This window comes from Selaginella moellendorffii, unplaced genomic scaffold (genome assembly GCF_000143415.4).
Source record: "Selaginella moellendorffii unplaced genomic scaffold, v1.0 SELMOscaffold_85, whole genome shotgun sequence".
Classification (NCBI taxonomy): domain Eukaryota; kingdom Viridiplantae; phylum Streptophyta; class Lycopodiopsida; order Selaginellales; family Selaginellaceae; genus Selaginella; species Selaginella moellendorffii.
Genome location: NW_003314346.1, coordinates 166,643 through 182,330, shown reverse-complemented (window position 1 = coordinate 182,330; position 15,688 = coordinate 166,643). Strand labels below are relative to the sequence as shown.

The 15,688-nt window shown below is 49.6% G+C and overlaps 4 protein-coding genes across 10 annotated transcripts; 1 reads left to right on the top strand and 3 right to left on the bottom strand.

Moving 5' to 3' along the window:
• Positions 1 to 2,218: 2,218 nt before the first annotated feature.
• On the bottom strand, positions 2,219 to 5,215 carry LOC9651957 (pentatricopeptide repeat-containing protein At4g02750). 3 transcript variants are annotated; one of them, XM_024661755.1, is made up of 7 exons: positions 3,419 to 3,612; positions 3,330 to 3,362; positions 3,160 to 3,252; positions 2,912 to 3,059; positions 2,566 to 2,848; positions 2,448 to 2,502; positions 2,219 to 2,389 (listed from the first exon to the last, which is right to left on the bottom strand). In XM_024661755.1, the coding sequence occupies exons 1-7, from the start codon at positions 3,545 to 3,547 to the stop codon at positions 2,309 to 2,311; spliced, it is 822 nt and encodes a 273-aa protein (XP_024517523.1). In that variant the 5' UTR covers positions 3,548 to 3,612; the 3' UTR covers positions 2,219 to 2,308. The 3 variants fall into 3 exon arrangements, with proteins under 3 accessions (XP_024517523.1, XP_024517524.1, XP_024517522.1); XM_024661756.1 differs by lacking the exon at positions 3,160 to 3,252 and having other exon boundaries at positions 3,419 to 3,610; XM_024661754.1 differs by lacking the exons at positions 2,219 to 2,389; positions 2,448 to 2,502; positions 2,566 to 2,848; positions 2,912 to 3,059 and having other exon boundaries at positions 3,158 to 3,252; positions 3,325 to 3,362; positions 3,419 to 5,215.
• On the bottom strand, positions 5,171 to 6,443 carry LOC9663279 (ATP-dependent protease subunit HslV). Of its 3 annotated transcripts, none has more exons than XM_024661757.1 (9): positions 6,358 to 6,443; positions 6,272 to 6,308; positions 6,053 to 6,225; positions 5,940 to 6,002; positions 5,879 to 5,883; positions 5,753 to 5,818; positions 5,607 to 5,691; positions 5,474 to 5,554; positions 5,171 to 5,411 (listed from the first exon to the last, which is right to left on the bottom strand). In XM_024661757.1, exons 1-9 carry the CDS (start codon positions 6,401 to 6,403, stop codon positions 5,257 to 5,259), a joined length of 711 nt encoding a protein of 236 aa, XP_024517525.1. In that variant the 5' UTR covers positions 6,404 to 6,443; the 3' UTR covers positions 5,171 to 5,256. The 3 variants fall into 3 exon arrangements, with proteins under 3 accessions (XP_024517525.1, XP_024517526.1, XP_024517527.1); XM_024661758.1 differs by having other exon boundaries at positions 6,272 to 6,305; positions 6,358 to 6,403; XM_024661759.1 differs by having other exon boundaries at positions 5,280 to 5,411; positions 5,611 to 5,691.
• On the top strand, positions 6,418 to 12,750 carry LOC9663278 (protein PLASTID TRANSCRIPTIONALLY ACTIVE 14). 3 transcript variants are annotated; one of them, XM_024661753.1, is made up of 10 exons: positions 6,418 to 6,796; positions 6,875 to 7,000; positions 7,055 to 7,183; positions 7,240 to 7,329; positions 9,231 to 9,381; positions 9,447 to 9,556; positions 9,610 to 9,681; positions 9,738 to 9,843; positions 9,897 to 10,082; positions 10,147 to 10,331. In XM_024661753.1, the coding sequence occupies exons 1-10, from the start codon at positions 6,479 to 6,481 to the stop codon at positions 10,269 to 10,271; spliced, it is 1,413 nt and encodes a 470-aa protein (XP_024517521.1). In that variant the 5' UTR covers positions 6,418 to 6,478; the 3' UTR covers positions 10,272 to 10,331. The 3 variants fall into 3 exon arrangements, with proteins under 3 accessions (XP_024517521.1, XP_024517520.1, XP_024517519.1); XM_024661752.1 differs by lacking the exons at positions 6,418 to 6,796; positions 6,875 to 7,000; positions 7,055 to 7,183; positions 7,240 to 7,329 and adding exons at positions 8,201 to 8,639; positions 8,718 to 8,843; positions 8,898 to 9,026; positions 9,083 to 9,172 and having other exon boundaries at positions 10,147 to 10,335; XM_024661751.1 differs by lacking the exons at positions 6,418 to 6,796; positions 6,875 to 7,000; positions 7,055 to 7,183; ... (3 more) ...; positions 9,610 to 9,681; positions 9,738 to 9,843 and having other exon boundaries at positions 9,967 to 10,082; positions 10,147 to 12,750.
• LOC9651960 (shaggy-related protein kinase epsilon) lies at positions 12,622 to 15,438 on the bottom strand. Its single transcript, XM_002987842.2, has 13 exons — positions 15,034 to 15,438; positions 14,624 to 14,842; positions 14,460 to 14,552; positions 14,348 to 14,407; positions 14,014 to 14,286; positions 13,881 to 13,955; positions 13,764 to 13,820; positions 13,564 to 13,704; positions 13,453 to 13,503; positions 13,298 to 13,393; positions 13,162 to 13,245; positions 12,997 to 13,099; positions 12,622 to 12,933 (listed from the first exon to the last, which is right to left on the bottom strand). The coding sequence occupies exons 2-13, from the start codon at positions 14,777 to 14,779 to the stop codon at positions 12,851 to 12,853; spliced, it is 1,272 nt and encodes a 423-aa protein (XP_002987888.1). The 5' UTR covers positions 14,780 to 14,842; positions 15,034 to 15,438; the 3' UTR covers positions 12,622 to 12,850.
• Between the last annotated feature and the right edge of the window lie 250 nt (positions 15,439 to 15,688).

Sequence of the window (15,688 nt, the reverse complement as noted above, 5' to 3'; positions counted from 1 at the left end):
AGATGTAGGCCAAGAATTTCACCACCATTTGGAATATGGCTGGGGTATTAGTAAGCCTATGATAACATTATCGAAAACCAGAATTATCTCCGGTGAGTGCAAAACATTGTCTTATACCAATCTTTTACTTTCACTACTATCTAGTAATAACTAGAGGGAAAATCAATCTAATTACTTGCCAAGCTCATCCAATAACTTGTCCATATGCAGAATTAAGAGTCCTTGTTCAGGCCCCTATAATCCATGCAAAGCTTCAACTACCATCTTTTTTTAAGACTAGCAAGGAATAGATTGGTGCTTGGCTTGATGAGGTCAACTCCTCCATATTGCAGTTCTCTCATCTCACCTAAAACATTTTGTATTCTCTTAAGAACTCCTAAGAATTGAATTTTAGGTATTAGAGTTTCAAGAACAACGTTTTGGGCATCTAGTTGGAGCTTTCTATCAGAGTGAGCCTTAGGCCAAATTACAACACAATTCAACAATCCCACAAACTTGATTTTGTTCTTGATACTGTCATGGCAATGAGCTTAAGCACAAAAGTGAATAATAAATTGCATCACCTTGCCAATATGGGGCATTTATTTCAATGCTATATTTATAAAAAATGAAAACTTTAACCTAATGAGCAGAAAACTTTCTAAATATTAGCTTTTATATCACAAAAAAGGATTGATTTTTATTAATTATAAATATTGCATATTGCAAATCACACTATAATTTAATCTTGGGCTCATTACAATGTGCTGCTTCTAATAGAATTTAAATGGGAATTCAGTGGTTGCTCTTGTTTCTACTGACTGTTAAATTTGCCCTGCCATTGATCATTATAAATGAGTCTCCCACTTTCAAAATCATTAACCCATATGAAGAGCTTACTGCTTAATAAGCCTTGGTCCATTTATTTGTCTTGACCACCAAGAAATAAGCTGATTTATTAGAAATAAATTATAAAACATTAAGAGGCAATGGATTGGGGAAAACAATAATATCCCTTCATTTTAAAATTCATATAAATTGCAACAAACAATAAAAAACCATAAATAATTCCTATATAAATGCAATTTATAAATCAGCCTTAAATTAAATCAATTAAATATTTCAATTAAGTCATTCAAGAAAGTCTAAAATTGATTTGGCTATTAGCATATACAGAAATGACTTTTTATTTGAGCTAAAAAAATTATCATTATGACTAATAAGTTCAAAATATAGAAATCATAAAAGTACTAGTGATACACATATTACTAGAGTATAAGCTAGTCACTACAATGATTTAAAATAACTATCAATTAATATGATATAATTTTTGAGTTATAAGTCTTATAAACTTTTCTTAAATTAGACTAACAACAGTGGGACCATTGTTAACTTCTTGAAACTAAAAGAAAGGCAATTTTATTATAGAGTTGTTACTTAATTATTTCTGGCATTTTCAATTTTACAAACTAAATTTATAAGTAAATAATCTCCTAAATGGTTTTTTCTTGGCAATTAAACCATTTAAGATAGCTATCCCCATTCAGGCCAAGAAACCAGGGTGTTGTATTTTGTTCTGCTTTGGCCTGAGAAAAAAAACGTTTTGAACTGCGAACAATTAATATTTTCTTGGTTCAAACCTAAAAGAGTGTTTAAATTTGGGACCCCTTAGTTCCAAATGTTTTCTTTTTTGTGCTTTTGTGTTTGCTAATGTTTAGGAAATCCATTTTCTTAAGCCTTTAGAGCCTCTGGTATAAATACATTCTTCCTGATTTTTTATTTCATGGTTTAGTGGCCATGCCCATATGAAGTTATTTCTACTTCTATGTACGGTTGATTTCTTGATCTTGTGAATGGATCTTGTGAATGCCTGGAATGCTTGCTAGAAAACAGCTTTTGTGTTGCCACAGCCTCAGGCTAGTTTCATGTGGAAGTTGTTCTATAATGCAATGGACATGTGTGGAAGTATTTTCTCAAATGAAGCTCAAAGAGCTAACAGAAGTAAGAGTTATTGGTTATCTTTTATTTATTCTCTCAGCAATAAAGCAGTTCATCGCATGGTTGATTTGCATGGGATGCTAGGGGTGCTATAATCTTGTAGTAAGTACATAAATATTTCAAATAAATGTAAAGCATTTGAGCCTAACTTGGTAACTTACCATTTTTCTTTATATATATATATATATCATCATGCATCCCATCATATTGGTGGAGCTTAAATAAAAGATTAACAAAGAACTTTTAATCCTGGGAAATCTTCTGCATTGTATTATAAAAAACTGCTTCCATCTAAATATTTAATCTCTCTTACAATCATCAATGGTGGCATTTAAGCTCTCTTCTCAGCCAGGGCGCTACACAGAGCTCTATAAGCGTTACCGCACATTTTGAATTTCTCTTCGGCGGTTTCCTACAAGAAAAGGTCAAGAAGCAAAGGTTTACAAAACACGCAACTGCATTCATCAAACCTTGGTAGAGCCTTGGTGGCGGTCCGGGTGCCATTTCAATGCGGATGCACGGAAGCTGTGCGGCGACAAAAGAAACAGACATGGGTAAGAAACAAGGCACTAACGAGACCAAACTTACGCTGCTTTGAGCTGCTCCATTGTCAAGGAGCCTGCCGGAGGAAGCCCAAGAGCCAGGCGGTCCGACCTTTGTCCAACGGTGACTACAGGTTTCCCCTTGAACGTTTGTTCTACCCGAGGCCTGCTAGTCTTGTGATATTGCCTTCCAAACGTTGGATCGTCATCCCAGCCATCGTCGTCATCGTCGTCGTCGTCGTCCGAGTCCGACGAGTCTGACGAGTCCCATTCGTGCCACATCTTCTTAGCCCGTTCTTTCTGAGACCGAGGCCTACGCGTCTCAAAATCTGTCCACTCTCTCGATGAGTGATGTCCACAACGGAGACAGAAGACAGGAAACAAGTGCTTACCGGATAAATTCGTAAACTTCCTACAAAACCTCTCCCAGTCGCCTTCGTACTTCAAGTACGCCTCCCAGTCGTTTGTCTTCTTGGAGGTCACCTTCTTGCGATTCCACCGAAAGTCTTGCGACTTGGGCTTCGTTGATGTGTATGATCCCTGCAGATTGGCAGAAAGAGAAATCAGCCCAGCAAGCACCGCAAAAAGAACCGGGACCAGGACTAGCAGCTATAGTTTTGTGGCACTGGAAATGATCAACCTCGAGCTCACTAAATGTAACGTGGAGCCTCCAATTCAATAAATCCTTGCGGTGTGCAGCCCTCTCTAAACGCCTCTCATATGCTACGAATTTCTGCCCACACGAAAAAATCAATACCAGCGAAGAAAAGAAAACGCATTTTTTCTTTGGCAAAGCTCAACTCACCTCACCTTGTGGCTATTGTCGGAATCGTAGCCCGTTCTCTGCAGCACCACAGCATCGAGGAGATCAGAAGGAATGAGGGAAGAAAATCACTCACATTTTTGTATTTGCACCGCCATTTCTCTTGCAGCGATGCTGAGCAATGGAACAAGCTTATATGCTGCTGCCGGAATGCATTGCAGCGCCTGCTCCCCTGTGCCAGCGCCATCCCCGGTCCCAAGCTCATCGCCGCCCACCCCCCTCCCTTCCCATGCTGCTCGGGTTTCCGAACCCTCCCAAAACCCTAGAGTAATTATCGTCATTACTTATTCCAAAACTCGGGTTTCGGAGCTAAGCACTGCCTTCCATGCCACTTCGCTCGGCTCGAATGGCATTGTTTGTAGCAATTGTTCCGCGTTAGACCGTTGCCCGGCACGCCCCAAGGTGTCGAGCATGCAGCAGTAGTGATAGTGGGACGGGTCAATGCTATGGTCACTTTGCATCGACAGGAACAACGAGAGCCCCCGATGCACAAGGCCGAGGTGATTGCATGCGTTGAGAAGCCCCAGGAATGCAATGTCCATCTGTGTGCAGGGGTTTCCTTCCAAGATCGCTTGATGCAAGAGCCCAAACGCCCGGTTGCTCTCTCCGTTCCTGGCAAACACTGAAATGGCTATGTCCCATGAGGCTGAGTCCTTCTCCGTGATGCACTCGAACCAGGAGCTCACTGATTCCAGATGCCCGTTTTGGGCATAAACTGCGAGCAGCGAGTTTTGAGAAACACAGTCCCATGCCGGCATTCTGTCGAAGACGTGCTTGGCCATGCCAGCGTCCGTGGCAAGCCCTGACAGAGCAACGTTCCAAGAAACAATGTTGCGCTCTGGCATCTCGTCAAACAGCTGCTTCACCATTGTCTTGTCCCGTGATCGTCTATATACTGCAAGCATGCTTGTCCATGACGTGACATCCCGCTTTGGCATCGCTACAAACACCTGGCTTGCCGCTTGTGGGCTAAGATGATCCGAAGCCAGGATGGAATTCCACGCCGAAATGCTTTCCTGTGGCATCCGGAACAAGAGTGCGTAAGCGAGTTGCAGATACCCACCCTGGGCATTGGTAGCAATCAACAGGTTCCATGATACCACGTTGCGGCATGGCATGGTGGTAAAGAAAACAGTGTTCGCTTTGGTCACCTCCCCGGCTTCCGCGTAGATTTGGACAAGAGCCGTCCACGAGACAACATCCGTGGCGGGCATGGCCAGGAAGAGCTGCTCAGCCGCGTCCAGATCACCAGCACGGGCAAGCGCTTGAAACATGAGGCCCCACAGCACGAGATTCCGCTCCCGCAACTTATCAAAGAGGATCTTTGCTTCTGCAGAGGGTGCATGCTGCGCGTATGCCACGAACACTGTGCTCATGCACGCACTGTCGGGATCAGGCATGGAATCCATGGTAAACCGAGCGAGCTCGATATGACCGGTGGTGGCATATGCTAGTATTGCAGCATTCCAGGCAGCGGGGCTTCGCTGCGGGATCTTGGCAAACACATCCGCCGCTTGCGACACCATCTTGCTCTCTGCAAGCCCATACAGCATTGCATTCCACGATGCAAAGTCTCGCTGCAGCATGCCATCAAAAATATCGCGTGCCTCTCTATGTTGCCCTTTGCGGGCATATGCACCCAAAACACTTGTCCACGACACGGTGTTGTGCTGCGGCATCTTGGCGAGCGCGATAGCTGCGGCATCCGCCTGCTGGGCGTAGGCGGACAAGAGTGCGTTCCAGGATATCGCATCCTTGTCTAACATTCGATCGAAAATCAGCTTTGCAGTGTCCGAGTGCCCTTGCCGGCCATATGCGCAGATCAGTGTCGTGCAATGAACCTTCTTATTCCACATTCACCGCGACTAAGTTTGCTGATACTCAACTCGTGATGTTACATGGTCAGTCAATCAATCAGGATCCCTTGGTAGTGGTGGCTCCCGGCACCGATATAGTAGCGGCTTGATTGTCAACGTCGGGGCTCCTGGGCGTCACCTTGATCGTCTCGAGCGTGAAGTTGTGGTTCGTGTAGATGCAACAGTCGGCGGCGATTTTCATGGCCTTTCTAGCTGCGGACAAAGCAAAATCCTTTGTCAGACGGTCGATGCGGGCGCTACTATGGTTGCCTTACCGATCTTCTCGGCGTCCATGTCAGGGAGATCCATGAGAGCCCGAGCAGCAGCGGAGGCATACGAGCCTCCAGAGCCAATGCCTGGTTTGAAGCATCAAAACTGAGAGAGGAAAACAAAGAGAGGCTCTCGTACCCACAATTCCATCATACGGCTCTAGAACATCTCCAGTGCCTGTGATCGTCAAGGATATCTCGGCATCCGCTACCACCATCAATGCCTGGATGAAACAATTTAGCACAAGGACTTGCAAACGAGAACATGATTGAGTTTTCACTTACATCGAGCCTTCGAAGGAACTTGTCAGTTCTCCATGCTTTTGCAAGCTCCACCGCAGCCCGCGTTAGCTGCCATTGCTCACAAGATAAATTTTTTCAAGCTCTCGATCCACGAACAAAGTGCGGTACCTGGCCTGAGATCAAAACAAGCTTTCAGGGGACAAACGGGGCTTTTTTTCGTGAGACAGACCAGGGTGTTCTTCCAGCTTCGTCTCCAGCCTTTCAAACAGAGTGAAAGCATCAGCGGTGGCGCCTGCTCGACCATTGTCATGGCTATGTAAGCTCAATCAAGCAAAGCGCTACCTGCAAAGCCTCCGATCACATTCTCCCCAATCCTTCGGACCTTACGTACGTTGGGCTTGAGTATCTCGGCGCCCATGGTGACTTGCCCGTCCCCGATTATCACCACCGAGTCATTCTTGCGGATGCAAAGAACCGTGGTCCCGATCATGCCCTTGTCCGAGTGTTGCATTCGCCTGGAGTGACAAGCTTAGAAGAAAGGAGAGAGAAGCAAAGAAGTACCTGGCAACAAAAGAGAATGCTTCGCCAGCTCCTCCTGCTGGAGAAGAAGAGTGTAATTTAGAGCGATGGATGTAAGCGCGACTTACGCAAGTGGAGAGATGGCAGCCGCGCACGCGCTCGCGCCATTGTCATCGCTCACAGCCCTAACTAGGGCAAGCGATAGAAAAATATGGAGTCTTGAGAAGCGCGCGTTCTCTTTGCTCTTGGATGGGATATCATCTGGTAGCAGCAGCAGCAGCAGCGCCATTGGTGCCATCGCTGGACAGGTTTGCCAGCTCCAAATCCATATGTGGGAGAGGCTTAAAATGTGGGAGGAGGAGAGTAGCGGCAGCAGCAGCAATGGTGGCTGCGCCGCCCCAGCCTCAAGTGGAGGAGGCGAGGCAGGGAGTGGAGCTGATGCAGCCCGAGTACTACACAATCGGGCACCTCCGCCACGTCCGAGCATACGGTGTCCACTTCAAGGAAGGGCCGGATGGAGTTGGAGTGTATGCTGCCAAAGACATGACCGACATTGAGAGGCCAAGGGTGGGTAAGTCTGGATTGCTTTCTGGGACATGAAACTCTGACCAAAGAACTTATCCATCCTTCTCTCTTCCTCCACAGGTTATACTCGAAGTACCCATGGAGATACTTGTCACCGTGAGCAGCAATCTCCCTTGGATGTTCTTCCCGGATATTGTACCAATCGGTCACCCAGTGTTTGATGTTATCAACTCGACTGATCCCGAGGTGAGTGCCAGGGAGTTACACGGTCTCTGTGGACTGAGAGTTTTTTCATTCCAGACAGACTACGATATCAGGCTGGGGTGCCTCCTGCTGCTGGCGCTCGAGCAAGACGGCAACTTCTGGAGGCTTTACGGAGACTATCTTCCAAATCAGGCAGAGAGCACGGACTTGCTTCTTGCAACCGAGGTAAGCTGGTTGTCAGATCTTCTCAAGGAAACCATGGTTTCTCTTTTGTCCCTCAGGAAGAACTTGACGCGCTACAAGATTCCGTGCTTTCTCAGTGCATCAAGGACGAGCAGGAGAAGATTCAGAAGAAATGGGAGGAGTGTTTTGTGAGTAGACTTGTAACATTTCCAGAGATCATAGCTGAGTTTTACTTCCTCGTGGCAGCATCACGGGGGCGCCTTTGAAGCTAAAACGCTTGGCCCGAGACAGAGAGAGGCTCTCGTACCCACAATTCCATCATACGGCTCTAGAACATCTCCAGTGCCTGTGATCGTCAAGGATATCTCGGCATCCGCTACCACCATCAATGCCTGGATGAAACAATTTAGCACAAGGACTTGCAAACGAGAACATGATTGAGTTTTCACTTACATCGAGCCTTCGAAGGAACTTGTCAGTTCTCCATGCTTTTGCAAGCTCCACCGCAGCCCGCGTTAGCTGCCATTGCTCACAAGATAAATTTTTTCAAGCTCTCGATCCACGAACAAAGTGCGGTACCTGGCCTGAGATCAAAACAAGCTTTCAGGGGACAAACGGGGCTTTTTTTCGTGAGACCAGACCAGGGTGTTCTTCCAGCTTCGTCTCCAGCCTTTCAAACAGAGTGAAAGCATCAGCGGTGGCGCCTGCTCGACCATTGTCATGGCTATGTAAGCTCAATCAAGCAAAGCGCTACCTGCAAAGCCTCCGATCACATTCTCCCCAATCCTTCGGACCTTACGTACGTTGGGCTTGAGTATCTCGGCGCCCATGGTGACTTGCCCGTCCCCGATTATCACCACCGAGTCATTCTTGCGGATGCAAAGAACCGTGGTCCCGATCATGCCCTTGTCCGAGTGTTGCATTCGCCTGGAGTGACAAGCTTAGAAGAAAGGAGAGAGAAGCAAAGAAGTACCTGGCAACAAAAGAGAATGCTTCGCCAGCTCCTCCTGCTGGAGAAGAAGAGTGTAATTTAGAGCGATGGATGTAAGCGCGACTTACGCAAGTGGAGAGATGGCAGCCGCGCACGCGCTCGCGCCATTGTCATCGCTCACAGCCCTAACTAGGGCAAGCGATAGAAAAATATGGAGTCTTGAGAAGCGCGCGTTCTCTTTGCTCTTGGATGGGATATCATCTGGTAGCAGCAGCAGCAGCAGCGCCATTGGTGCCATCGCTGGACAGGTTTGCCAGCTCCAAATCCATATGTGGGAGAGGCTTAAAATGTGGGAGGAGGAGAGTAGCGGCAGCAGCAGCAATGGTGGCTGCGCCGCCCCAGCCTCAAGTGGAGGAGGCGAGGCAGGGAGTGGAGCTGATGCAGCCCGAGTACTACACAATCGGGCACCTCCGCCACGTCCGAGCATACGGTGTCCACTTCAAGGAAGGGCCGGATGGAGTTGGAGTGTATGCTGCCAAAGACATGACCGACATTGAGAGGCCAAGGGTGGGTAAGTCTGGATTGCTTTCTGGGACATGAAACTCTGACCAAAGAACTTATCCATCCTTCTCTCTTCCTCCACAGGTTATACTCGAAGTACCCATGGAGATACTTGTCACCGTGAGCAGCAATCTCCCTTGGATGTTCTTCCCGGATATTGTACCAATCGGTCACCCAGTGTTTGATGTTATCAACTCGACTGATCCCGAGGTGAGTGCCAGGGAGTTACACGGTCTCTGTGGACTGAGAGTTTTTTCATTCCAGACAGACTACGATATCAGGCTGGGGTGCCTCCTGCTGCTGGCGCTCGAGCAAGACGGCAACTTCTGGAGGCTTTACGGAGACTATCTTCCAAATCAGGCAGAGAGCACGGACTTGCTTCTTGCAACCGAGGTAAGCTGGTTGTCAGATCTTCTCAAGGAAACCATGGTTTCTCTTTTGTCCCTCAGGAAGAACTTGACGCGCTACAAGATTCCGTGCTTTCTCAGTGCATCAAGGACGAGCAGGAGAAGATTCAGAAGAAATGGGAGGAGTGTTTTGTGAGTAGACTTGTAACATTTCCAGAGATCATAGCTGAGTTTTACTTCCTCGTGGCAGCATCCGGGGGCGCCTTTGAAGCTAAAACGCTTGGCCCGAGACAGCGACAGGTTCAAATGGGCCGTTGGCATGGCAAGGTCACGCTCGCACACACTAACCATGAAGATCGGTTCTAAAGTCCAAGTTGCCAACATAATCTCCCCCTACGCTGGTAACACCACATACTTTGATGGTCATCGTAATTCTCGTTTGTTTTTCTTCTCTCGGTGTGCGTAGATATGCTAAATCACTCGTTTCAACCAACTTGTTCCTTGCGATGGCGAGCCTGCGATCGGGTGCTCGAAGTGGTGGTCAAGGCCGGGCAGACGATTAGAGAGGGAGACGAGGTTAGTGTGTTTCTTTTTTCTCACACGCAGCTAAAAGTTCTGTGTATGAGCAGATGACGCTTGACTACTTGCCAAAGAACCCGACGCGAGACTACATGCACCGGTTTGGCTTCTCTTCACCAGTGGTATAGACAACGCCCTACACAAACAACGATGACCAAAGTGGTTCTTTCTTTTGCAGAATCCTTGGAATGTTGTCAAGTTCAGTGGCTCGGTTTCCATCCACAGGGACTCATTCCTATCTGCGTTTGGGATCAGTGGGCTGGGGCCAAATTACTACCTGAGAGGTATGCGGTGCTCTTTTCAAACCCGTGAAAAGCATCTTTGTTGCTCGTCACAGGCACAGACGATCCCATGGCAGATGGAGCTGTTCTTGCAGCAGCTCGGATTCTCCCGATGTGGTCGGATGCGGATCTCCCGTTTCTGCCTAGCATGGAAAAGCGAGCCGTGAGGGAGCTACAGAAGGAATGCCGGCAGCTACTGTCAGCATATCCAAGTAGCTACGAACAAGATGTGAAGCTCATGGGTAAGGAGTCTCTTCTTTCTTGGTTTTCGGTCTTCGCGTAGCTCACTTATGGGCTTTCCAACAGCGGCAGCTGGAGAGGACAAGTCCGTGAGATGGAAGTCGGCGTTGAAGTACAGGTCTGATGAGAAGCTGTTCTTGAGAAAGGTGGTGAGGATCTTGGATGTCTACTTGTCCAGACTTTTGTATTGAGTTGGCTCCTCACGCCCCAAAAAATGCGAAACAGCAGGCAAGGAATGAGAACCGTTACTACGCTCGAATGCTCCGCGACTGCTACAAGAGCACGGATGATCCAGCGGACGTTATCCTGTGGAAAGGGAAGGGGATATTGGAGGAGATCAAGGCGGCGGGGGTGGGATTGGATTCTTTCCTTGGGAATCACGTAGTGGACATGTACCTTCGTTGCGGTTGCTTGGAGGATGCGCGCCGGACAATGGATGAAATGCCATGCAGGGACGTCATTGCGTGGACCAACATGATTGCAGCATTTGCCCAGTCTGGGCAACACACGAAAGCAGTTGCGATGCTTCACGAGATGCAGCTCGACGGCGTTATGCCCGACGGTTTCACATTCACCACGGTTGTCAACGCCTGCGCTGAAGGCAAGCGAGCCTTTCTGCTGCCCATAGGAAGGAGAGTCCACGCTCGAATCCGAGACTGTGGCCTGGCCTCTCACGTCGTGATTGCCACAGCGTTGGTGAAGATGTACGCAGCACACGGATGTGTGGGAGAAGCAGTAGATGCGTTTGAAGGAATCGAGCTGCAGCAAAGGGACGTGGTGTCTTGGACTGGTATCATCACCGCATTTGCCGACAACGGGCATTCGCAGGAGGCGTTAAGCCTGTACCGGAGAATGCAGCTCGAGGGGATGGCGCCGGACAAGGTAACCTTTGTGGCGTTGCTCAATTCCCCCGAGTTAAGCCTCGCCCAAGGCCGCATGCTCCACTCGCACATTCTGGAGTTCGATGGAGGCAGAGACCTCGTCATGGAGACCGCTGTCGTCAACATGTACGCCAAATGCGGCAGCCTGCAAGAAGCGCGAGCGGTGTTTGAGCGCATGGAGCAACCAAACGTGGTAACCTGGACCTCCATCATCTCTGTCACCTCCCAGAGCGGACATTCTCTCGAAGCGCTGCTGCTGTACCGCCGGATGCTGCTGTCGGGTGCCAAGCCCAACGCCGTTACTCTCGCCACCGTCGCCTCGGCATGCGCTGCGGTGGCGGCGCTCGGCCAGGCACGCTTCTGCCACTCACACGTTCGCGAGGCCGGCGTTGCCGAAGACCCCGTCGTGCAAAACGCCCTGGTGAGCATGTATGGGAGATGTGGGGCTCTTGACCATGCTGCCGGCATCTTTTTCACGTCCAGCTCCGCCCCCGCTAACCTCGTGTCGTGGAACTCCATGCTCGCCGCATTTGCCCAGCAGGGCCATCCTGCCGCGCTGTGGCTCTTCTCACACATGCTCCTCGCAGGCATTTCGCCCGACGCCATCACCTTGACTAGCCTCCTCGCCACCTGCGCCCGCCACCCAGCGCTGCTGAAAACCGGCTGCTCCCTCTACGCGGCCATGCGTCATGGCACCGACTTCGCCGTGCCAGTCTCCACTCAGCACTGCGGCTGCATTGTCGACTTGCTGGCTCGCTCCGGTTATCTCGGCTATGCGGAGCGTTTCATCACGAGCATGATGCCGTGCGCGCCAGACGACATAGTGTGGATGAGCCTGGTGGGCGCTTGCAGGAATTATGGTGACTGGGAGCGCGGGCGACGAGCTGCACAGCGAGTTATGGAGCTCAATCCGGCCTACGTCGGGGCCTACATCCTCATGTCCAACATGTACGCGGCGCAAGGGAGATGGGACGATGCCGCCGGTGTTAGAGAGCTCATGGCTCGTCGGGGCTTAGCCAAGGAAGCCGGGTGGAGCTCCATCGAGGTGAGGAACAAAGTCCATGTCTTCACTGCCAAGGATTGCTCGCATCCCAAGAGTGAAGCCATCTATGCGGAGCTCCACCGCCTGGCGCTGCTTCTCAAGGACGCCGGTTACGTTCCAAACACGAGCCTCGTTCTGCAAGACGTCGAGGAGGAGCTCAAGGAGCAGCTGCTCTTCTGCCACAGTGAAAAGCTGGCAATTGCTTTTGGGGTGGTCAGTAGTACTAAGCCTCGTAGCACGCTTCGGATCATCAAGAACCTTCGCATGTGTGGTGATTGCCACAATGCATTCAAGCTCCTGTCGAGCATCCTCGAAAGAGAGATTGTCGTCAGGGACACCAAGCGCTTCCACCACTTTTTACACGGCCGCTGCCACTGTGGAGATTACTGGTAAGATGTATAAAAAAACATGGACGTTAACTTCTTGCTTTGGCAAATCACCCTCATAACCTCAGTCAACTCAAGTCGAGTCGCGCGCGAGCTGGCCGTTGAACGGCGCGACGCCTACTTTGACCAACTACGGTAGGCCGTGCACCTCCGTAGCGTGCCGTGCTGTACACTCCAAGTACGGCACAGAGAAGAACAATTCATTTCGGAGATTACTGCTAACACACACAAGTGATACAAGAGCAGCAAGCACATTAGATAGGTAACTCTCAAGGTACAAAAAAGGAGAAAAAAAAAAAGCAACCAGCCACTTTGGTGTCATACTAGCTAGCTTACCAACACCAGCATTGAGAATTAAGGAGGATAAAAAGGAAGACCACCAGCGGCAGCTTGATGGACACCTGTTAAGAAGAAGATGATCCCACCCAGCTCTCTCTCTCTCTTCCAGGCCCGGGCACAGGTTATAGAGCGAGGAAAGGCACCTGCTTACGCGCGTGTTCGGGAACGAGGCGATTTAACAGCTCTGGAGAGGCCCCTTTCAATTCTGTGCAACGAAAAAACGCGACTTCAAGCCTGAAAGGAATAGAAGCTGGAGACAGGCACTCACCCAATTGCTTGAAATTGTACAGAGGTGGTAGCGGACGACCATTTGGAAGTCGAGTGTTAGGATCCCGCAACTCATCAAAGAATGGGTGTGCAAGCGCTTCTAGCTGTGAAGTGTATACCACCAGTGTCAGGGCCCTTCAAAGTGGACGATTTGGGAGAAACTTACTGAACTACAGCGCAGATTAGGCGAGTATTGGAGTAGTCTCGAGACAAGATCCACAGCCTCCGGAGGCATTCTCTTGTGAAACACCTGCCACGTTACTACGTAAACGACCGCCCCAACAAAGAAGTTGCCTACGCACCTTGTGCCAAGGATGGGCCTTGATTTGAGGGAACTTGAATTCCGTGTAGTTGGGATTCATACACTTGATCTCCTCGCGAGTAGGGGTTCCAAGAACCTGCGCAAGTCCAACTTTATGAGCGCCCAGCCACCATAAGGCAAAAACAACGAGCCAACCTTGATAATCTCCACCAGCTGGTCGACGCCACTTTCTCCTGGAAATAGCGGCTGTAGAACATTCACAAGTGGTAAGGATGTCTTCTAATACCTCAAACAAGCAAAGCACACCTGACCAAGTAGCAGTTCAGCCAACACACATCCCATCGACCAGATATCAATTGCTGTTGTGTATTCCGTGGCACCGAAAATCAGCTCGGGCGCTCGGTAGTATCTGGAACATATGTAAGAGATGTTCGGTTCCCCTTTCACCTAAAAAACCAAAACAAGTTTACATCAAACGTGAAAGAAAGGAATTCGACAGCACTCACCAGCACTTTGGCGCTGCCGAAGTCACATAGCTTCAGCTGGTGTGTATGGGGATTAACCTGTACTTACAACAAAAGCAGTAAGTACAAATCAACCCTCAAAGGACAAGGACCTCCTACCAATAAATTTTGTGGCTTGATATCACGGTGGCAGACCCCAATCCCGCCGTGGATGTAAGCGAGAGATCGGCATATCTACGAAGAAGAAACGGGAATGGATAAGGAAGTGGTAAAGAAACGCTTGCAAGCTTACCTGGTATGTATACAACTTTACATACAAGAGTGGCATTCTCTGATTCATTCTGTTGTGATGCTTTGCGATGCGATACACGGTTTCCGGAACATACTCGAGGACTAAGTTGAGATAGAGCTCGTCCTTGTCAGTAGTGGAGAAGAAGCAGTGCTTGAGAGCAACGATGTTGGGATGGTCAAGAAGGCGCATTATTTGCAGCTCCCGGTTTTTGTATCTCTTGTCCTGTAACACCTTCTTGATGGCCACCGTCTCTCCTGTTTCGAGGCACTTGGCCTGAAGTGAAGCCCAACAGGAAGAAACGTTAGCCTAGAATGATTAAAGCGAGTTTGCACACCTGGAAGACGATGCCAAACGATCCAGTTCCTACAACACGTTCCGCGACATAGCTAATCGTCTGGAAAAGAAACCACTGTCACTCCGAGAAGCCGAGAAGAATAAAAAAATACCTGCTTTGGCTGGCCATTGCGGCCTCCAATCGTCGTAGCTATAATGTGGCCAGTCTCTGTGCCATTGCCATCGACGACAGTGGCTTCCAATTCCTGGAGCAAAAGGAAAACAAAAAGATAAAAGAAAAAGATGGTGAGATATCAATCTATCAACCAGCGAATACCTTATCGTCGGAATGGTCCGTCTTGTCGTCCCGTATCTTCATTTCGTGCATCTCTTCGGGGAGCTGATCAACGCCGCTACCACCAACCTTGGAGACCACAATTGCGCTGGTGCTTCCTCTGATGGCACCCACAGGTCCCACGCTAGCTGATGCCATACGCTGCTCTTGCCTCCTCCTCGTTGGTGGTGGTGCTGCCGCTTATCCAGTCACTAGGAGGAGCTGCCCACGCACAAGATTTGCCATGCCATGTTAGCAAAATGGACATCCAGATCCAAGTATGCCACCAAAAACCCTACACCGAGCAGCAAGCAATGGAAGATAGCGAGAGGCAAGCACGCAAACAAGGAGAGGGTTAACCGCAAATCGCAAGGAAAGAGCGAGCGAGCGAGCGAAGAGAGAGAGAGAGAGACCTGAGACGAACAAGCTCTTGGCGCCGCGCATCACATGTGTATTCTACCACACCTCCCATCCATGGCGGCCGCGCCCTCGCCCTCTGCCCTCGCCCTCCTCCGCCGCCGTCGTTACCTAGCAAGCGCCAAGATGAAGCCCCTCTCCCTCCTCACCCGCCATTCATCTCCATCCCGCCCCAGTCGCCGGAAATGGGAGGGGATCTCGCCAGATCTCGCCCGCCACGACCTATCCCCTTGCGCGCCCTGTGATTAGAGAGGAGTGTGTGTGTGTGTGTGATGCGTGGGGCTTGGAGGAGAGAGTGGACGAGCGAGAGAGAGAGAGAGAGAGACAAGGGAAGGGAGAAAATAGGGGTCAATATGGTCGCACCCCTTCTTTCTTCCCACTGCCTTGCTAGCCTATCATGTTTCTCGCCATTTATGTGAATTTCTTTTTTTCCCTGGAATAGTTTTATTTCACTTGACGCTAGCGGTATATTTTCCATGCCACCGGTATATTCTCCTTGCAACCGATATATTCTTATGACGGCTAAGCTAGCAGCAGTGCTGCCACGGGTGCTCGACGTTGACAATGACGTCCCTGACGGAGGCGAGTGGCCGCTGGTGCGGGATGGGCGAGAAGTGGAGCAGCTCCGCGGTCTTGCCGTCGCCGGGGACG

Coding starts and splice junctions, on each gene's coding strand:
- LOC9663278 (XM_024661751.1), top strand. CDS start 10,243: ATGTCTACTTGTCCAGACTTTTGTATTGAGTTGGCTCCTCACGCCCCA.
- LOC9651957 (XM_024661754.1), bottom strand. CDS start 5,198: ATGTGGAATAAGAAGGTTCATTGCACGACACTGATCTGCGCATATGGC.
- LOC9663279 (XM_024661757.1), bottom strand. CDS start 6,403: ATGACAATGGCGCGAGCGCGTGCGCGGCTGCCATCTCTCCACTTGC. Junction 6,309..6,357: donor GCTGCCATCTCTCCACTTGC/GTAAGTCGCGCT, acceptor CTTCTTCTCCAG/CAGGAGGAGCTGGCGAAGCA. Junction 5,692..5,752: donor AGTTCCTTCGAAGGCTCGAT/GTAAGTGAAAAC, acceptor TGTTTCATCCAG/GCATTGATGGTGGTAGCGGA.
- LOC9651960 (XM_002987842.2), bottom strand. CDS start 14,779: ATGGCATCAGCTAGCGTGGGACCTGTGGGTGCCATCAGAGGAAGCACC. Junction 14,408..14,459: donor GCAATGGCCAGCCAAAGCAG/GTATTTTTTTAT, acceptor TTTCTTTTCCAG/ACGATTAGCTATGTCGCGGA. Junction 13,821..13,880: donor TCAAGCCACAAAATTTATTG/GTAGGAGGTCCT, acceptor TTGTAAGTACAG/GTTAATCCCCATACACACCA.